General features: G+C 43.0%; 3 protein-coding genes across 5 annotated transcripts in view; 1 reads left to right on the top strand and 2 right to left on the bottom strand.

The window, feature by feature from the left end:
- Nucleotides 1-711, bottom strand: part of cadm4 (cell adhesion molecule 4) — a 151,393-nt gene extending 150,682 nt beyond the window's left edge. Inside the window, exon 1 of one of the 2 annotated variants that reach the window (XM_034554196.1) lies at nt 320-711. In XM_034554196.1, coding sequence (XP_034410087.1) covers nt 320-392 — 73 coding nt within the window. In that variant the 5' untranslated portion in view covers nt 393-711. The remainder of the gene's footprint in view (nt 1-319) is intronic. The other variant, XM_034554195.1, reaches the window with a different exon arrangement.
- Nucleotides 712-4,183: 3,472 nt separating this feature from the next.
- si:ch211-79k12.1 (uncharacterized protein LOC568891 homolog) lies at nt 4,184-14,577 on the bottom strand. The gene is made up of 7 exons (XM_034553162.1): nt 14,217-14,577; nt 13,417-13,538; nt 12,640-12,841; nt 11,380-11,528; nt 8,303-8,447; nt 5,948-6,092; nt 4,184-4,866 (listed from the first exon to the last, which is right to left on the bottom strand). Exons 1-7 carry the CDS (start codon nt 14,266-14,268, stop codon nt 4,779-4,781), a joined length of 903 nt encoding a protein of 300 aa, XP_034409053.1. The 5' UTR covers nt 14,269-14,577; the 3' UTR covers nt 4,184-4,778.
- On the top strand, nt 14,014-20,143 carry taf12 (TAF12 RNA polymerase II, TATA box binding protein (TBP)-associated factor). Of its 2 annotated transcripts, none has more exons than XM_034553167.1 (6): nt 14,014-14,140; nt 16,515-16,735; nt 17,608-17,685; nt 18,283-18,397; nt 19,265-19,353; nt 19,499-20,143. In XM_034553167.1, exons 1-6 carry the CDS (start codon nt 14,083-14,085, stop codon nt 19,532-19,534), a joined length of 597 nt encoding a protein of 198 aa, XP_034409058.1. In that variant the 5' UTR covers nt 14,014-14,082; the 3' UTR covers nt 19,535-20,143. The 2 variants fall into 2 exon arrangements, with proteins under 2 accessions (XP_034409058.1, XP_034409059.1); XM_034553168.1 differs by lacking the exon at nt 14,014-14,140 and adding an exon at nt 15,874-16,056.
- Nucleotides 20,144-20,148: the final 5 nt, after the last annotated feature.

The raw sequence follows: 20,148 nt of genomic DNA on the forward strand, positions 1-20,148 counted from the left end.
ATTAGCTCATACCCAACTAGAAATACGGAACGGATGCGCAATGAGTTTCGCTTCTAATCGCGAGCAGGAGTCCGCAGCACGGTTGTAAACTGCAATAGCCGCACGTGTTGTGGTCCGGAGCGACTCCTTCCCCCCTCCCTGCCGGACAAGTCACAATAAACTCGTTGCATTTTCAGGCTTCTTTTTAGAGGACTTAAGCAAACTTGCGCGGAAAAGCCACAACACATCGAGGCGGCTTAACCACTCTTCCCATTCACATCACTCTCTCACTCTCTCACTCTCTCACTCTCTCTCTCTCTCTCTCTCTCTCTCGTCTTACCGGTGCGCACCAGGCAGGCGACGGTGATGATGGCGAGAGGGACGCAGTAGTTCCACACGGTCGCGAGAGCCATCGCTGTCGCTGGTATTCCCCTCCGACCTCTGCCTCGGTATTCCTCTTCCTTGGAGAAATCAGGGTGACATGAACCCGCAGGTTCACTCTCCGACAGCGCCGTCCGCGTCTCTGTGTGCGTGCGTGAGTTTGTGGTTGATGAGCGCGAGCGCGCGCGTGCGTGTACGTGTGTGTGCGTGTGTGTGTTTTGTCAAGCGCTCAGTGCGTGTCGTGGCAGGTCTTTACATAGTAATGCTCCTTCTCTCTCACACACACACTTTCTCTCCCCCGGAATGCTCGTCTGTGACGGCTCGGCCGGTTTTTCTTGGTTACTTTACATTGTAAATATATTTAAAAGCTGCCACTAGGGCGGGCCAGTGTGTGCGTGTTTCCGACCAATTGCAGAGAGCCGGAGCAGGTGGAGGGGTGTGCGGATGAGAGAGAGGGGCTGGGCTTTAAGAAGAGACCGGCTACGGGCCCGCAAGAAGAGAGGAACAAGGGATGCATCGTCCAATTAATTGAAATCAATTCGCTCTAAATGTGATGGATATCCAACATTAATTTCCCGACGCAAATTACCAATTTATTTCATATTCATTTGCACGGACCGAAAACCATCAGTGGCACAGTGATAAAGATAAGCAAAATGAACCAGATGTTTATGGTTTGAAGAAACAATAATGCTGCAGTCATTAGTCTCTTCTGTCAACTGCAGTGGTAGTGCGCGGATTAATCAACACATATATCATGTACGGGACCCTTTTTTTTAAAACTATTTTTTTGAAAATGGAAAAAAAAGCATAACTGCTTCCCCGTCGATACACTTGAATCAACCAGTACCCCTAACCACCGAGGGGGGGGGGGGGCGCTCTCATTTCCTTCGGGGGAATTATTTTTTAACATAAGACCACATTATTATTATAAGTGTCTGACAACATTATGGAAAGGACCCTACACATAAATAAAACGTGTTTTAGTCTTCATCGGGGAGAGACCGGTCCCCCTTGGCTGCATTCTCCCACCGTGGGCCTCATTGTGTCACAGCGCCCACAGTGACACCACCAGTGTCCGAGCTTCCTGGCCTTGTAGCAGCTGGTTCACCCTCCTCTGCCTGTTGCAAAGGCTCCTTTTCCTCTTCATCCACATACTCTGGCATGCAATAGATATAACACAGAAGTACCCAGCTGTCAACACATGACATCAAGTAGAGCTCTGCCTGGCGGCACCATGGTGGCACCATGGTGGCACACGCGTTGCACCTCGCCAGAACAAGCACTTTCAGGGGACGGAAATGGCCTTTATTTCTTATTTCTTGTAAACATGTAGGAAGTCGTTTTAACACATTTCTTCTTACATAATGACAATGTCGTTTTTGATTGATTGATTGAAATGCCGACGTTATCCTTTAAGGCACAAATGGTGGCAAACTGGATTGTTTTCTGTAAGATAAAATTGGATTGATTAAAGATTATTTACCTACAAAGAAAAGGTCACATATGGACTCGCTGCCAAAATTAGAATATGTTTAGCAGTCTTCATGTGTATTGAGATTAGGGGGCCTTCTGTTGCAGAAGCTGCTTTGTCTCGAACGTATGCATAGGACTCGTCAAGGAGAGCAAGGGACAGACCTGAGAGCATTCAGTTAAATCACCGTTTGCAATGACGGTAACGGAAGAAAAACTCCAGCTCTGGACAAACCAGAGTTTCTCCTCATCTGTAGTCAGGGCCTATTAGGTCCCTCTAAAGAGGCTCTTTAACGTTGCCCTCATGCTGTGGCCACAGTTTGCCCATGATTGTGTTTTCCAGTCAGAGCGCACTGCTCCATTATGAAAATTGTTTCTCTTTCCACATCTCTTTTTTTCCCTTCCTGACCTAGTGTTGTGCCATGGGTTTGAAGCTTTTCAGGCTTTTCACACGTCTTTTTTAAACTATCTTTGGCGCCCCCTTCAGGTAACTTTAGGGGTAGCATCTCATGGGTTTCAAATCTGCTTAGGCCTCTCTCTCTCATCTGACATGAATCCTGACACTTCGGTCCGTTTGGCTCAAACAGTCAGTAAAGTTTAAACAGGCAGTAAAGCATCAAATCTGTCTATTGGCATTAATATTAATATTCCTACCCTGGAGGCTCTCTCCCCACTCCGGGAATTTATTTCTCGACACAAGCTTTAACCTTGTTGTTTTGGAGAGGATAATATCCGCCAACCTCATTCCCCCAATTCCCATCCCATCCCATTTTTTCCGTGTCATCCTCTCTTCGAGTGTTTGTTCCCCAGTTGGCAGGGACTCAGTGGCAGGCAGCAGCTCCCCCGTACCAGATGGGGCATTGTCAGGAAGTAATGAGGGGAAAACACCTGCTTCTCCAGCGAACTGCACTCCTTCATTTTCAGCCATTTGACACAACATATGCAGGATGCACATACAAAACCAAGTGACCGTGACCAGAACAGCAGCAGGCAATGACATGCAGTTACAAATATCTGGCACTTTGTTGCATTAGTCAATGAGGTGGCGTGTTTGGTATAATTCACTGTCGGGACATTTGCCTCCCTGACTAACTGACACCATGTCACCGATCTGCATCCTGCATCTGCACTTCACACTCATATTTGTGACTGCTCTGTATTCTACAGGTCCTGCACCGCCCTAAGCTGTTGTCCAGTGGTTTACCCATGAGGCACTATCAAGGTCAAAATGTCTCTGTAAACCTCTCTCCCTCCCAACCAGGACCATGTCCCTCTGGGATATCCACTGTGTGAAATTTCTGATTCATAATCTTGTCTTTTCTGGCCAATCCGTTAAAGCCCCGGGACCGACGCCCACAGCGCTTCACTCATGACTGACTCAAAGGCCAAAACGAGATGGTGCTCGCTGGCATTTCATATGCACGAGGACATTTAAAATGTACAACATTGTAATTTTTTTCCAACAGAGCGTAAAGGTTTTTGCTGAGAAGTCTTTCAGTTTCGGTATAAAAATAATGACGCATCTGTTTTCTCTTTATTCCTGAGCTTGTTGAAGACATAACTTAAGCAGCCGTTTGGGGAGTTGGAAAAAGAAAAACACGGAGTCTGTAAAATGGCTGACAAAGAGTGGCTGCAGCAGAGGCGAGTTGTACAGGCGGCTTGAATAATCAGTTTAATAACATTATCCTGCTGTGCTCTGTGGCGCATGCACCTTTTAATGGAGTGTCATTGTTAAACTGCCGCTTCGCCTATTATTAACGGCGGCCTACGGTCAACCACACAGCGATAATAAAACCACATAAAGCCCAACATAACTTCAACAGACAAGCATAATGAAATTCTTTGCGTTATGAGCATGCTTATGGTAATAAGCGATGGTGCTGTGGCACAGTATTTAGGCTTATAAGGCAGCAGAGGATCAAATTAAAGAGAATAAGTTGTAGTCTTTGGGGGAGGGATTGGGAATAGACTAGATCTAGTTAATAATGAGGTAGAACTACCAGAGGCTAACCCCGCCTACTCTTCTAATGGATGGGCAAAGTTACCCGACTTTACTACTACTCTCACTGTGTAGTGTGAGTTTTTAGTCCATGCGTATGTTGGTCAGCTGGGGTTGGGAGAAGCACCAGCCTGCTGAGGCACAGTACTTTGAGTAAAGGTCATTGCTTCAGAGTAAGGGCTTACAAACTGATGTAAGCTTGAGATGGCATTGGATGGAGAAGATGTTCTGCCAAGCGAGCGTGCAGCTTTCACCACGTTGTCAATAGTCGGCGACCTCTTTTGTAACGCTAAAATGGAACAAAATCAATGGCACACACAGCCGGACAGCGAATAATATTTTTTGAAAGCCATTTAATATCAAAGAAATTCAGAGTACAGTGAATAAAATAGGGTACGATGTGTCTGAGAGCTGTCACAGTAAAAAGATGATTATAACCTTCTCACTGAAGCTGCTTCTTGCTTTGGAAAAAGAGGTTGAAAGGGAAACAAATCAACAAAATAAAACCCTGTTCTATCACCCGAATGGCTCATTCATAATACACAGCTGAGCAATTATGTTTGCAACAGAAAAGAGTGAATTGCTCTTCACAAGATTAATCCCCCATCATTTTGCTAAGAATTGAGCTCACCATTTTCCTCAGTGCAGAATAAATTGCCCACCTTTCTGTCCGAGACGCATAACTTCAGCCAACACACAAGCAAAGCAGCCTCTGTGGCTCTAAAGCATAATTTTCCCTTAAGTTTTTCCTTGTTTTTTTTCACACCCAGCTCCCTTCTTTACAGTCTCCAAATGTCCCTCTTTGCCTCCTTTCCTCCCCGTGACCACCCTGAGACCTGCAACCTCCGCCCTCATGTTCTGGTCGCCCACTCCATCTTGCTTGCCTCTTGCTCCATCTTCCTCCACCCCCTCATCTCCCTCCTCATCCTTCCACCTGCCTGTGCAGTCAAACCAGAGGTTGTTTGTCTGCACAGGTGGAGGGCAGGGACTCCACACTGACTTTGTAGATGGGCTTCTTCTGAGAGCGGTCATCACTGGCGAGAGAAGAAAGAGAAGGAATATCAGTAAATCGACCTCCCAGTATAGGCACCGGAAAAGTATAAGTGAGGAAATTATAGACAGGACCGAGCGATGGAGCCATGATGTGAAAGTCCATTTGTCTCTCTTTAGCTCCCTCTCCCTCTCTCTTCTTATACACACATGCTCAAATACACATAATATGGCAGTGAATGCCTTGCCAGACTTGCAAGAATAACACTATCTCTTCTCGACCACCACAAAGGTGTATGATGTAGAAAGCGGGCGCTCGTGGACATTGTGTCTTTTGAAAATTCTCTTTTTTCAGCCCATATGGGAAAGAAGTTAATAAGAGAAGCTGCATGGGGTCATGGTGCACATTAACATGCTGTCAGCAATGAGTTTAATGGGACTTCGCCTCCGCTCTTATCAAAGCTGTCGCCTTAAAGTTACTTTAAATACTATCACGGAATTGAAGCTGCTGCTATTAGCCCGGGCTCTTCACAAGCAGAAAAATGTGGAGAGACAGATGAGAGAGGAGGGAGCATGAAAGAGGTCAAGGACGGGGTCAAGTCGGTGAGAGCAGCTAGGATTGACTTAAATATTCAACACCGATAACGCCTTTAAACACATAAAAGCACACAGACACTAGTCTGCACATGTGTGGAGAGGTGTTCCGCAAGATCACATGGCAATATATATATATATATATATATATATATATATATATATATATATAAAACACACTTACACACTATGTGAAGTACACACCAAGCTGCACACTGGCACATGCGACGAAATGCACACCCTGTTACTGAAATGGCCTTGGCTCTCTCGCATGAGACAGAATGAAATATTGCAGCAATAACCATAACCATAATATAAAGTCAAACTGCTCGAGGAGAGAAGGAGGCTGAGTTAGGGAAAATAGGACGGCGAGTGTGGAAAAAGTGCAGTAAAAAAAATAAATATAACAATCGCTCGGACGCATTCCCTTCAGAGGCACTTTATCAATCAGATGTAGATTACAATTTAAAGTGAAGAGAAAGGTGATTCCCTGTTATGAAAGAGGAGCAGACTCAAACAGCTGTTTCTTACATGGGTCCCTTGCAGGTCGTGGCGCGCTTGGCCCTGCGGCACAGGAATACGCTCGTGGCGAGGACGAACACCAAGAGAGAGAGGGCCGCCGCCGAGGTCATCAGCATGAAACGGCCATTACTAGACTGGTACCAGGGGGCATCCTCTGTGGGACAGATCAGTCAGACACGAAGGCAAACATGCATCACACAGACTCTGAAATCAGCAAAACTACAAGTTTCCTGCCTCGAGGCAAAGCATCTGAAGGCAACTTCCTGTTTGTTTGTGGAAGAAAAGAGTGTCTGTGCAGAGATCTTCAACAAGTCTGCTCTTTACAATTTTAAAAGCTGTCTTATTATCCCCTACGAAGTCAAATTAATTAGGGTCATGAGGATTTGAGGCAGCAACAAACGCCTGCTCTGCCTGCTCATATTCAGTAGCCGTATTCCATATGTTGAGATCATTTCTCACTTTTGTTTAAGGTTTTTACTGCGATTGTTGTGCAACTTCAAAGCAACAGCAGTGACGTGCCATACCTCAAACATTATTCCAGCATCTAGAGATTAATACTTTTTTAATTAGTGCTTCAGAAAAAATACTGGAGGAACGGTGGAGCGCAGGGATCAATGAGACAATTGAAGAAGTAATGAGATAACTATAACACCATAATAAATAACATGTATTGGCTTAATTGCATTTTTCGAGGTTGCATAATTTCAACCAATGAAATTTTCAAGGCCTATGAATCCCGCTGGGTGACAGGATGGTGTTTACAAACTGCAGTGCATTAACGCGAAATCTCACAGGTCAATGATAAAGATGATGAAGACAGATGAAGTGTCACAAATTGGATTAGCTGTAATGTTGTAATGAAATTAGTTCTCCACTTGAATACAATTGTTTTATGAGGAATAAGACAAAGAAAAGCCTGTACTCCGTAGATTCACTATCACACACTATAATGCACAATATATACTTTTTTATGATGTTAGAAAGTGCACAAAAGCACAGCAACCAATCATGTGCTCCCAAATTTCAGGTTTCTGATGTCTCACGAGTATGTCCTATATATGTGCTCTGGGGCAGTGGTTCACTGTGCCATCAGTGTCTGATTTAATATGGAACATATTCAATTCGGTTTCTGAACTCAAACTTATATTTTATTGAATATTTATTAAATAACTATTTTTAAAGGAATATTTTCAATGGATGCTAATTTTAAAGATATTTCTTTTAAATCTCATGTACCCCCATTTGAGAACCAGTGCTCTAGAGCAACTAGGGTGGGCATCAGACCGCCATCTCGTGGAGTAACTTTCATATGATTAGATCAAGATAAAGAATATTTGGTAACATACAAATGCTGTTATTTTGATTTGCCTTAATTCATTGGTTATTTTGTTATTGTCCATTTGTTTTTATTTTGATTCTATTATTAGCCAATTCTCACCTATCTTGTTTTATTTATTTTGTTTTTGTATAACATTTTTTGGTGCGTCAAACTAGAACTCATAATTGTATTCACCTATTCCGCTTGAATATCCCCACATTGACCATCAGGGAGAGACAAATGTGTTTTTACACTGTTAGCTAGCCAACGCTAGTTGTGTTAACTTAACAGAAATGTACATCCTTCTTTATTTCCCTGTTGTGTTATTATTATTATTATTATTATTATTATTATTATTATTATTATTATTATTTTGTAGTATGGTGATCATCTGGAATTGTCCAATAATCAAAAGTGCGCTTTAAGTTACAAAAAAAGTTGAGCCCCCCCTTCTCTAGAGTGCACTTTAAAAAAAAAGAAAATCAAAGGTCAGTTGAAGCAGTTCAGTCATTGTCATGTATTTATTTAAAATGTATTAATGTCCTCTAGTATAATCTCACCTTATTTTCATTTGACATTTGAAAGGGAATTTCATTACTGGCTTCCTTGTCACCTTTTTTGAAGTGAGGTGTTTTCATAAATTTCTTAACCCCTCTTTATGACAGCATTCCAGTCTTTTCTCAACTTTTCATTATCATTATACTGGGCAGGTAAATTAAACCACAACCTTGTAGGCTACTTCTTTAGAAATGTAAAGCTTTAAGAGGTTTCACATGCAATTTTGGAAATAAGGACTTCTGCATATGTTCCTGATGATGTAATCGCACACAAACACCTGACCTTTCTGGTCACATTTAAGCGGCTGATTGAAAAGGAAGTAGAACACAATGTTTCTGTGTTTGCTTCGAGGGTGTTGAGAGCTGAATTACCCAGCAGTTACAAAGAAAGCCCGCACCGTTTATGAGAAAGAAGAAGCGGAAATCGACCTCTGTACACTCAGTCAGTACAAAGGACAACAGGAAGTCGGATCTATAGTCTTTTCTTACTTGACAGCACAGTGATGCTGATGGTGCGGTTCTTGCTGAGTGACTCCACAGAGGGATGCTCGGCCATGCATGTGTACTGTCCTTCATCCATCGCGCTGATCTTCCTCAGCGTCAGCGTAGAGGAAGGCAGGATCCAGTCGTCCCCCTGAGAGAGAAAGATGGAGACTTACAAGAGAGCTTGAGAGAGAGTATAGAACAAACGATAAGCAGGGCAGAAAGTGGAAAAAGAGAAACATTGGCTGGATTGTTTGCAGCCCGAAGAGAATCGACAAAAAAAATCCTACAAATTAAAATTGTGCTGAGCTGAGAGCACAAGAAGGATGGAGAACAGACGATGCTCGCTCGCGGAGGAGAGAGACGGAGAGACGGAGCGTTTCAGACAGGAGTGTAAAAGAGAGAAAGAGAAAGAAAGGTCGTAGAAAGTGTTATTTTGGCGGATTTGTGTACTACGAGTGAAAGAGGGACAAAGAGAGAGCGAAATGGAACACGAATTTGAGAAACCGAGAGACTGGCAGCGTCAGTGGAGCACAGACAGACAGCTGCCGGTGAACGGCCACCAGAGAACAATCCCCAACGCCCCAAACGAAGGGTATTCACCTGAGAGGTAAGCCCAATGAATGAACACACATCGACACAAGTCAATAACCCAGATAACACCATCATCCGCAAAGAATGAAGCCACAACAACCGACTGTTAACAACACATAATGAGATGGCGAGGGAGCGGGAGGAATTGTTGACACAAAAATAGCAGCATTATTATGAGCTAGAGCCCGACATGGGAGGAAACAAATAATAGGCCAAGCACAAGGATTGGAAAAACAAACGAACACAGAGAAGGAGGTAGAAAAAAAACACACACACAAAAAAAAGACATTACACCATGCAAATGATTTGGCTCCTGGGAGCTACGACTCCTGCCAAGAAAGTCCATTTAAATTTGAATGGATCTGAATTAAGAGGATTTCCCATAAAGGCCAGGTCTGGCCAAAGCAGCATTTTGTATGCAAATCCACTGGCTCCCTAAGCAGTGGCCCGTTTCTGCCTCTGTCCTGCAGTCATTACTGGGGGGCCAATGTGCCCAAGGCTGTCTGTCAAAGTGGGCCATTCTGAAGCCACTTTTTAACCCCATTTCCACTCGTGTCATACATACAGTGGGCTCACAGAAAGAGAACAAACACAACCACCGAACAGTCCATCACATCTTATCCTTTCCTTGTGTCATTCCTCTCTTCCAAAGGTTGGGTGACTTGTGTAAATGGCGTATGAATAGATAGACAGCTGGATCACGAGTACAGGTGTGCTAACTGATACCGTACACGCGGTGACGGACCTTTCTGTCAAGATGTCAATCATTCTTCTTCTTCTTCTTCTTCTTCATCAAAATGCTGTATATTCAACAAATAATGACTAAAAACAAAAACCATCATTAACTCATATTAACATGTGGAGGACAAACAGTATTAGCAGTATGAAATGTCCACTGAATTGGATTTGGACTTGTAAGCCCATTTAAAACCCGGATTAGCAGTGACCCTTTAACAAGCATATTAACCCTGAGCCGACTTATCAAAAGGAATAACAAAAAGGGGAACAATTACGTCTGCCTGTTCCCACGATATCTTTCTGGTTGCGTATAGCTTCATTACACCTGTGACTATCTGGTGGTGGTAAAAGTGATTTTGATTACATCAAGAAAGTGTAATACCATTTTCTTACCACAAGGGCACAGAGTATCTCCCAGCTCATCAACTTCTTCTTGTTTTACATCTATTGTCACTACAGCATTTTACACACAGACGTCTTGATTTCCCTCGGGTGAGGGTTTCTTAGCTGAGCGAAGAGCCCAGTTGAATAATTCAATACTGGTTAACCAAACACCAAAAAAAATCATTATAAATCTATACACATAATTGTTTTCAGGTTGACTGGCTCTTGTCTAGACCTCATTAAACTATTAATCCTCTGTAAGTGGGAAAGTTGCAATCCCCAGTGAGTGGTGGGCCTAGGCCGACCGCTCACTTAAATACAGAACACTTCTTCGGAAGAGGGGATGGAAAGACGACAGCCGAGGGGAAGTAAGTGGTTTGAGAAACTCGGAGAGAAACGGTGTAAGAGGAAGAGAGAAAATTGAAAGGATGGTGTGAGCAAAGCCGAGAGAGAAAGAGGGAACTAGAAAGCCTGTTGTCAGTCCCCATGTGAGCTCTGTAACGTCCCCCTGGAGTCTGATACGTCACACAAGACGCCCTGTAGCGTCTGGATGAGACGCACTCGGCTTTCAGGTCTTTGCTCCTGCACGTACTATTTATACAAGTTTAGAGAAAATGCTTCGGGAGTGAGATGACGTTGTAGTCTAAAGAATTTAGGTGAAATAAGGGAGGTCCCGGATGGACATCTATTGCATCTGTTCATCCGGGGAGAGGGATCCTCCTCTGTTGCTCTCCTGAAGGGTTCTTCCCTTTTTTCCCTGTGAAAGGTTATTTTTGGGGAGTTTTTCCTGATCCGATGTGAGGTCAAAGGTCAGGGATGTCGTATGTGTACAGATTGTAAAGCCCTCTGAGGATAATTTGTAATTTGTGATATTGGGCCATACAAAATAAACTGGATTTAAAATTGAAAAAAGTGAATGGGTCAAAAAAACACGGGACTTTCAACAGGGAGAAGACCGCCGTTTGTACTCCGAGTCATTTTGAAGTAACATTAGTCATTTTCGTGACATCTGTTTCGTACTCATGTTACTCGAAGCCCAACCATGACATTCTTCCTCCATCTAACTTGTTGCCTAAACCTAAGCAAGTGATTTTGCTTGAATTCACAGCGCTAACTACACGCCCAGTGTGTTAGAAAGTGACGCCTAAGGGGTCTGACAAAGTCTGTATGTAATGAGTTGGGAGCGTCAGTACGTGACCAACTAGAAATGAGAATGTGTTGGCCTCGACAGACTGGAACAAGACAGGGAAGAAATAAAGAGGTCACATCGTCAGTGGAGGGAGGGAGGGAGCCGGAGAGGGAATGACACGTTTCCAAAAGCATAATGAGGACACGTGCCAACGTGCAGTATCCCGAGGCTTTCTCACGTCTCGACTCCAGAAGTAGCTCGGCTCCTCTGACGAGCTGGAGGAGCACCTCAACACCACGGCGTCCCCGAGTCGCACCTTCAGCTCCTGCGGGACACCCAGGTAGCTGCTGGTGTAGCCTTCCCTCGTCAGAGACAGCTCCCCCATATCTAAAGCCCAGCGGGAACGAGGAAGAACGATCAGGCGTTAATGAAGCAAGAAATCTCTCCAGGAGATGTGACTGAACACATGTTTGCAGTGGAAGCAGCTGCTAAAGCACTCACGTCTTTTAAGTATACAGGCTTGAGTTTGAATGCCTCCCAAAAAGTACAGACTGTCTCAAACAATCAATAATAATGATAATAGGCTTCATCTTATCGAAGTCTTTAGAGAGGCAGTGTTTGTGAATAATGGCTCATCTTCCATCTCAATAGATGGCCCACGTCCATCCAGCTCCTGGCTTCTCTCCCCCTGTGTCTCCTCCGGCCCTTTAGTCCGTTCTAATCTTTGCCTCGTATTGATTCCTCCCATGAGGCTGAGGAGCCTATCAAACAGCATTACGGTCGATCTGACGGCCACTGAGAAGATAGAGGACACTGATAATCTGACTCGCAAGCCATGGATGCCGTTTCATGCAAATATGTTTCCCCACACCGATGGCTTCAGACTTGAGCCCCACTGGGAGGATATGTCTTTGTGTTTTTGCCTGGAGAGCAGAGGTAAAAAAGAATGAAATGAAATCTTTTGTCACCCTATCACAGCAACACAGTGTTTGCACTGGATCTGTGCTTTTTGCAGTTTGCTTTGTTGTACACCTCTGCAGTTGCATTGCATAGATGCGTCTTGTCTCATTAACTATTAATGTGTTTTTCCATCCCTTTCTGTGAAAAAAAGCTGTATCCGCAGAGTCTGAGAAATTGTCTTTACCTCCTGCCGGTTTCAGAGTCTCTCTGTTCCGTCTTCTCAGACTGTTTACAGTTGTGCAGTCAGGTGCTTAAAGCTTCCTTCTTTGTCAGTAATGTCGGCATTCTCAGTTATGCCACACATTTCCTTATTGGAAAGTGGAACTCAGAAGCTATGACTCTCATTTGCAAGTCGCAGTTTTAGCAAGCTCATTGTCCGATTCCTACAGAAATCTCTTTCCCCTCTGCAGGAGGCCGACAATTTAAAAGAAAGATCTACGCTTGCTTTATTTATCACAAGGGAAATACAGCGTCACAGAGTCATTGTTCCACACACTCTCGGCAGACGGCTCCTACCCAAATCAACCCATACACTCACAATGCACTTTGAAGTTCAGCAGAGGGGAGGAGATGATGTCTGTGGCGGTCCCGTTGTCTCCGTCGGACACACAGCGGTAGGGCCCCTCACTGAACTTTCCAGCGTGGGGGATGGACATGACGAGACTGTGCGCAGTCCTTTCCATCCGCATCAAAGAGTAGCACCAAGATCGCTCCCAAACCCTGCGCCAGAGCTGCAGGTACTGAAGAAAGAACCTTTATTAGGCCTCACATGGAAATGCACTGATGCAAACTACAGCAGCAGAACAAATGCTCTGCAAGTTCAAGTTAAGGGAGAGTAATTGTTGTGTTGGCTGCTCAACGGCATTTACAAGATATTTAAGAATAGAATCACATGGCATTATTGTATTGTCTACTGAGCATTATGAAGGGTTATGTTTCATGTGTTGCAGGGACTTTTTTTCTCCACTGTGTTGAACTGCACAGCAGTCAGCTGCTCGATGGCGTGATATTTGCATAGAGCGGTTGACTGCCGAGAGCCATAACAAATTCAAGCTATAAATGTCATGACATGGATGACAATGTTCAGGGAGCACTCTCATTTTATGTACAGCATCAGCATGTATATGTACATAATACAGGTATTAATCTGTTGTTTCACTTACCATAATTCAAACAATAGGAATGAAACACTTCTTATCAGCACTACAAGGTTGTAAGTCAAATAATGGTGAGAGGAGGGTCTTGAACTTTTGAAATGTACCACTTCTTGCCTCTATTTCCTCTCCCAGCCACCCATTCTGTTCCCCAGGCTCACCTGGGAGAAGACCTCAAAGTGGACCTGGCTGATGTTGAGTTCAGAGTCGGAGGACAGACACTCCAGTGTGATGCTCTCTCCCTCCAGAACCGGCTGGCTTGGCCCTTTAATGAGCAAAGTGGCTGCATGTGGACAAAGATTACACATGCAGGTTATTGATCACAACATGAATAGGCAGGGTGTTCACTGGGGAGCTCGCTGCTGCTCGGGCAGCACTTTCAAAAACAACCGCTCCCTCTTCCTGACATTTGTTTCAGGCTCCTGTGGGGAAACTGCCAATACTCTCAAAGTCACCGGGGCCACATGACCAGCAGCGGGTTGTGTTATTTTACTGACGCTGCAACAGAGGCTATTTGTCTTTCACTTTAGGCAATAATTATACTGTTTACAATATTAATACACATTACACTATTTACAATGTTATTACACAGCAGGTGTGACAGGTCTATACAGTATGTATGTATAAAGTATGTAATTGTTCTTTTCGTCGTTCCCTCGATAATAACGTCCACATTTCCTGTTTATGCCTGTTTATGTTGTGTAACTACCAGAGGAAAGCCATCAGTGTGACAGAAGAGAAACTCAAGTGTTTTCTCTAGAGAACATACGCACTCAGAAACAGACAAGCAGGCAGGAACACACACCGAAACGAAACAACAAGAATAGATGTATGGAGAAGAAGAAAAAAGAGAGACCAGAATAACACTTGACATTGAACCAAAAGGTAATTACAGAACAGCAATACAAATAAATGTGTTCAGGACATTGGAGCTGTACAAGGAAATAAAACAAATATTTACCAGAACTGCCAAGGATCAGGGCGACCAGTGCAGCGACTAGAAGTACTTTCATGACTGTGGGGAAACAACAAAACAACTTTTCAATTTGAGGAAAAAATGCTACGCACTCCCGTTTAGTTTCTTATTTGAAATGAAAGTGTGCTCAGTATTTATCCATAACGAGGCGGAGGTGTGGCGTGTGTGTTCAGGAAGTGTACGCTCAAAGTCATCTGAAATCTAAACGCACAAAGAAAAACACATCCGAACCATAATGCTGCCGAAAATAAATTGTTCAATCAGCCTTATTATGTCTTTATCTTTTTTCTTTTCCTGAATTATTGTTTATGTGGACTGTAAACGAAGCTGCTGCTGCTCGATAATCAAATTCAGTCAGTGCGTCATTCGTCGCTGAGGCGAATCGGGCCGAGCAGATTTTCAGCCTCAGCTTGTTGCTCAAGTCAGGTGTTTTTTGTTTTTTGAGGAAGTCCAACAGAAATTAAAAGAGGTCTCGACATGTTACCGCAGAGGTTGTGATATGTAATGCCGAACAAGCAAACACTTCATTTGTTATGGCCTTTGAGTGATGGGCTGTTAACCGGAGCTGGACAGGACATCGAAAGAGATGTCAGAGCGTCTCAGAGCGTCTGCTGCACGCGGACTTAAAACGCGTAGTCATCTTGACTCGAGTATATTTTCACATTTCAGTCAGATGTGGGCATCTGTGTGTATTGCATCCAGCCCAGCCCTAGACAATAGTGTTGCATCCAGCCCAGCCCTAGACAACAGTGTTGCTCGAATTATATATCAGGGGAAAAAATGAAATTGTAAAATGTTTTACAATTCTAGAAAATAATAATAAATGTTATTTGTATAGCGATTTACAAGGTACTCGAGGCACATACCATAGAGCCTCGGAAACATTGTGTAAAATATGTAGGGATTTATGTATACAAATACATAAACTATAAATAACCTTTAGCTGCCAGTTTAAAATGAGGACCCATCTATTATTGGGACATTGTCACGGGGTGTCACGGGGTGCGGAGGAATTAGGCATGAGTCCAGGTACGGGGAAACAAAAAAACTCGTTTTACTAAGAAAAAGGAAAAATATGGAACTCAGGCTGGAAAGTGAAGTGACACAAAAGACTAACAGGGACAACAACGACTAACCACGGGATGAACCACGGGACGAAACACATGACTATCTGGCAGGGGACAAGGGAAAGAATGGGAGTATATATATAAGGGGGAATACCACAGGGCAGTCATTAAGGAGGCAGAGGAGTGGCTGAGGGCAGGTGAAGGGAACGAGTGGGGAGACAGACACAGAACTAACGGGGTGTTACAGAGATAGACTTTCAATGGCTGAATCCCTCAAACTTTGTCTTTACTGTTATCTCATTATGTAAATGCAAATCCCTACTAATGATATGTACGTTGATTAAACATCTAAAAATCAATTAAAAATGAATTTCATTTTTATAAAATCGTAACGGAAACTGACTTTAAGATGTCTCACTGAGCATGGGTTTCTTATTATATGTCGTTTAAAATATTCATAAATGTAGTTTCAAGTCGCTGTTGCATTGTGATTAGTTACCAGAAACAAATTGCATTATGGGTTTTCATTTCATTTGTTGAACCATGATTAAGTTCAACAAGACATCCAACAGGTGGCGAAGTAGAGGCGACATGTTGCCACCGGAAATAGACCTAAACAAAAACGGAAGTAGCGAAAGATAACCTCGCTAATATTTCGAGCTGTGCCGAAGCACTTTGAGGCAATCTGTTGGCATTAAACTCGCTCATTGTCGTCACAACGACGCCGAAACATGGACAGATAGTGTTTGTTTTATTGGGTAAGTTGTAAATATTACGCATGATTTCTGGACGTGGCGCTGTATGAAGCCGTTAGATTAGCAGCTAATGTTAGCCTCTTCAGTTAAAGTCAACGCTCGGTAGCTGCTATTGTTTTTAGCACACAACGTTTCGTGAGCGTCGGTTTGTACGCGTTTGTTTCAGTTGTTGAAACTGCTCAGTCGCTGAATAGTTTCATATTTGTTCTTATTATACGAGTGTGGCGCTGTCTTTCTAACTCTGATACTATTTTGAGTAACGTCAGATCTTACAGCGTGTCACGACCAAGTTGCTGCATCTTGTCGAGAGGAAACTGAGCAAATTAAATAACAACGTACACTGCAACAAATAAAGTGGAGAATACATCACACATAACACAAGTGAATGCCTGATTCTTCTTGCGGGTTAAGCATGTTTATCAACCTCTTGCTTCTGTAATGCTACGTCCACTTGTCTCCAGATTTACGGAGGTGGTCCCTGCGAACGGTAATCTATCACATCTGTGCCCGTCTCGGACTGTCACTCAGGACTCACACAGACGGACAGTTTTGCTCACAGTTAAAACACCAGAGTCCCTCCGCTTTCCCCATGGCCACCAGCATGGCTAACAGCACCGGGACAGCAGTAAAGGTCGTTGGGACCCCTGGCCCTGCTGGAAGAACGAGTCCGGAAGGATCTCAGGTCAGTCTTTTCTTGTTAAGTCACCAAAGTCATTTCCGCACCAGCATCTGTACAGAGTTCTACTGACTTACAGAGTGCACACACAAACGCCTGAGCTACCCAAAGTGTGAGTCATGTCCCACTGTGAAGTTTTTCTTATTCATGTCCCCTCAAACGTTTAGAACGACAGCTTATAATAGTAATAACTTTATTTTTACCTTTAACCTTTTAAAAACAGTCCTCATAAAGTACTCTACGGAGAAGCAAAGCATAAGCGTACATAACATTTAAGAAACTAGAAGTCAAAAACTACCATGCCATAAAGGCAATGAACACAAACAGAAAAGAGCAAAAGGGATAGAAAACAAACACGTAAATGGAACAAAAGAAATGCATAAAAGGACAACAGCACTTAAAAGCAATTCTTTAAAAATGAGTTTTAAGAAGGTTTTTTTTTTTTAAAAGTCACTGATTCTGCAAGCCTTATCTCCTCAGGCAGGTCAAGCCCAAGTCGAGGGGCCCTAGTGGCAAAAGCACGGTCACCTTTTGATTTAAGCCTCGACTTTGGAACGGCCAGAAGGGCCCCACCTGAGGATCTAAGGCTGCGAGCAATGTTGTTGATCTTTTTAGCTGTATTATATTCTGCACAAAGATTTTTATTAAAAAAATGTACTCAAAATGTCATGATGACGTTTATAACTATCAGTGTCAAACTCACGTTTCAGCCTCGTAACCCATTTTGTGGGTCTTGACTTTAAATGTCTAAAAGCCTCATGATTGCCTTGTTGTCATTTTTGCAATTGGAGCCGTCATTAGACTAAAATAAAGCACACATGACATTGGCACGCCCGTGCCCTTTTGTAACTGAATGGATACATTTGCTTTCTCTCCAGGTGCTCAGTAAGAAGAAGCTGCAGGACCTGGTGAGGGAGATCGATCCGAATGAGCAGCTGGATGAGGATGTTGAGGAGGTCTGTCTGTTTTTTAACTCTGTAAACATCAGGGATGGGCTACACAAATATTAAACTGGCATTGGTGCCAAATTGGATAAACACAATAGTATTGATCAGCTCAGAAATTAAATTAACACTAATGTTTTGGTGTACTTCGTTATCGCACTGCAGCTTCTCCTCTACTCTGTCGGGATTCTTTATAAACCTTTAATTGACATTTTAGATTTTCTTCCTGTAAAATATTGCTGAGTTTTGTTACTTTCGTGTTGTACAAACATGAATACATTCTAATCCTTTTCTAAATGTATTCTTTAATTAAATTATATATTAAAAAGCAAATATTTAGTGATGAAACCCATCCCAGGTAAACATACGCAGCAGTGTAATGTTTTATGTGAATACCACTTGCATCCTGCAGGTTCTTTCTTGTTGCGCTATCGTTCCCCAACCCGCCGCCACATCCATCATTTGGAAATGTTATTCTATTGAAAGCCTGGCTGCATGAAAAATGGTGTCAGCAGCTGAAAATATGAGGGATTTGTGCAGCCGCTGTGGAAGTTTGCTTTCCTTTACTGAGCCCGATTGATGGTTTTCACAATGCCTGTCTCTTCTCAGATGCTGCTGCAGATTGCAGATGACTTTATAGAGAGTGTAGTGACAGCGGCCTGTCAGCTGGCTCGCCATCGCAAGTCCAACACCTTGGAGGTGAAGGATGTTCAATTACATCTTGGTAAGTTGCGGGTTGCTTTTCTTGTGGGTGGGTTTCGTGTGTCTTTATGGGTCGCAAGTATCCATGATATGGTGGTCAGTCTGTAGTGACTCATCTCTATTAACACTATTGTTTTCAAAACTGTCTCAGGACTGTTAATTATTCCCCCAATGTATCTGTATCATGTGAAACATTCATTTCTTAACCCCAAATGTTATCTCTTCAGTTTTAGCCATAATGACGGTTACTTTAATTTTCTGATTAATTCTTTATGAATTTTACAAAAGCTTCCGGCAGTTGGCATCTCAAAGGGAAGCATGTGCTGTGGAGAACATACAAAAACAGATCTTTGATGAAAATGTTGTGCCAAAAACAAAAAGCGTGTTCTACCCTTGAGGGAAAGTAATGCTCATCTCTTTGTGTGAATGCAAACAAACATTCAGTCAGAAGAGCTTCCTGAGAAATGTTTCGGCAGTTTTGGGGTATAATGGCAACCAAATAACTGGCAGGTACATTCTCCTCTCTGCTTCAGTTGGAAGCACCCACATATATATTAATACTATTCTCCATAAAGGGTGTTATGTTTTTGGGTTGTTTGTTGGCAGTAGTATGGAGGAACTACCAGCCCGCTTTTCAAGAACCTTTGTGTGAAGGGTGCAGCGGGAGCTGAGGAACAACCAGTTACAATTTGGAGCAGATCGGAGTCACTGAGACGGACTCGCATTATGTTTCAGTTTAGTTAACATTGCGAGATATGGCATTTTGCCTTGTTGGACGTCCGCGCTCTGAGGGCCCTTCTGGTTTGAAATTCGATCTTGAGAGTGTGACTTCATGTCAGAGTCCCTCATCGTGCTGTTATTCTGAAGTTTTGGATTTGTTGTCCCGCAGAGCGCCAGTGGAACATGTGGATTCCTGGTTACGGCTCCGATGAGATCCGGCCGTTTAAGAAGGCTTGCACCACAGAGGCTCACAAACAGGTACGCCGTTTGTTCCCTTTGGACACACTAGAATATTCCTTGTTCATGTAGAGGAACATGACAACTGTTAATAATGTAGTATTCGTCAAAATACTGCTGATTTATTGTATAATATAACCTAACTGTTTATTTGGTTTCCTTACAGAGAATGGCGCTGATCCGCAAGACAACCAAAAAATAGCAAGACTAATGTTGTACCCACTCTGTGTATTGTCTTTTGGGATTGTTTTCAGTTGGGATTTTTTGGACTAATGAGAGAGAGAGAGAGAGATGGTTTTAGTGTTTAGTTTTTCATTAGATTCTCATTGTCACGTCTCCCTAACATTTGAGTGGTTTGCCAGCACCATCGCACAATAATGTAATTCTTGTCTGATTCTGTTTTGTTGCCATTAAATTAAGTCTGGCAGAATTCTATTCATTGCATTTTTATCAATAAACATTTACTGGAATACTTGTTTGGATGATGATGTTGCTGCATCTGGTTTGCCTTTTGGTACTCTAGAGCATTTAGAAGTGAAGGTAAAAGTTATGTTTGGTGTTCTCTTACCAATAATGGATAATAACCTTTGAGTATGTAAGAGATCATAGCTCTCCTGTTTACTCACTCCACTCGTGCTACGCTATTTATCAGGTTATTTTGTTAAGAGGGTCTATAATACCAAATTCCTACTGCAAATGGTGGCTACAACACACAGTCAATTCTGTGCTTCTGTTATTAGACATGTTTATGCTGTTGTCTATTGTTACTGATTGTAGTAGGTTTATTACATTAACATCTATTTTAACCATCCTTGT

The sequence above is a fragment of the Cyclopterus lumpus genome, chromosome 16 (assembly GCF_009769545.1).
Source record: "Cyclopterus lumpus isolate fCycLum1 chromosome 16, fCycLum1.pri, whole genome shotgun sequence".
Classification (NCBI taxonomy): Eukaryota; Metazoa; Chordata; class Actinopteri; order Perciformes; family Cyclopteridae; genus Cyclopterus; species Cyclopterus lumpus.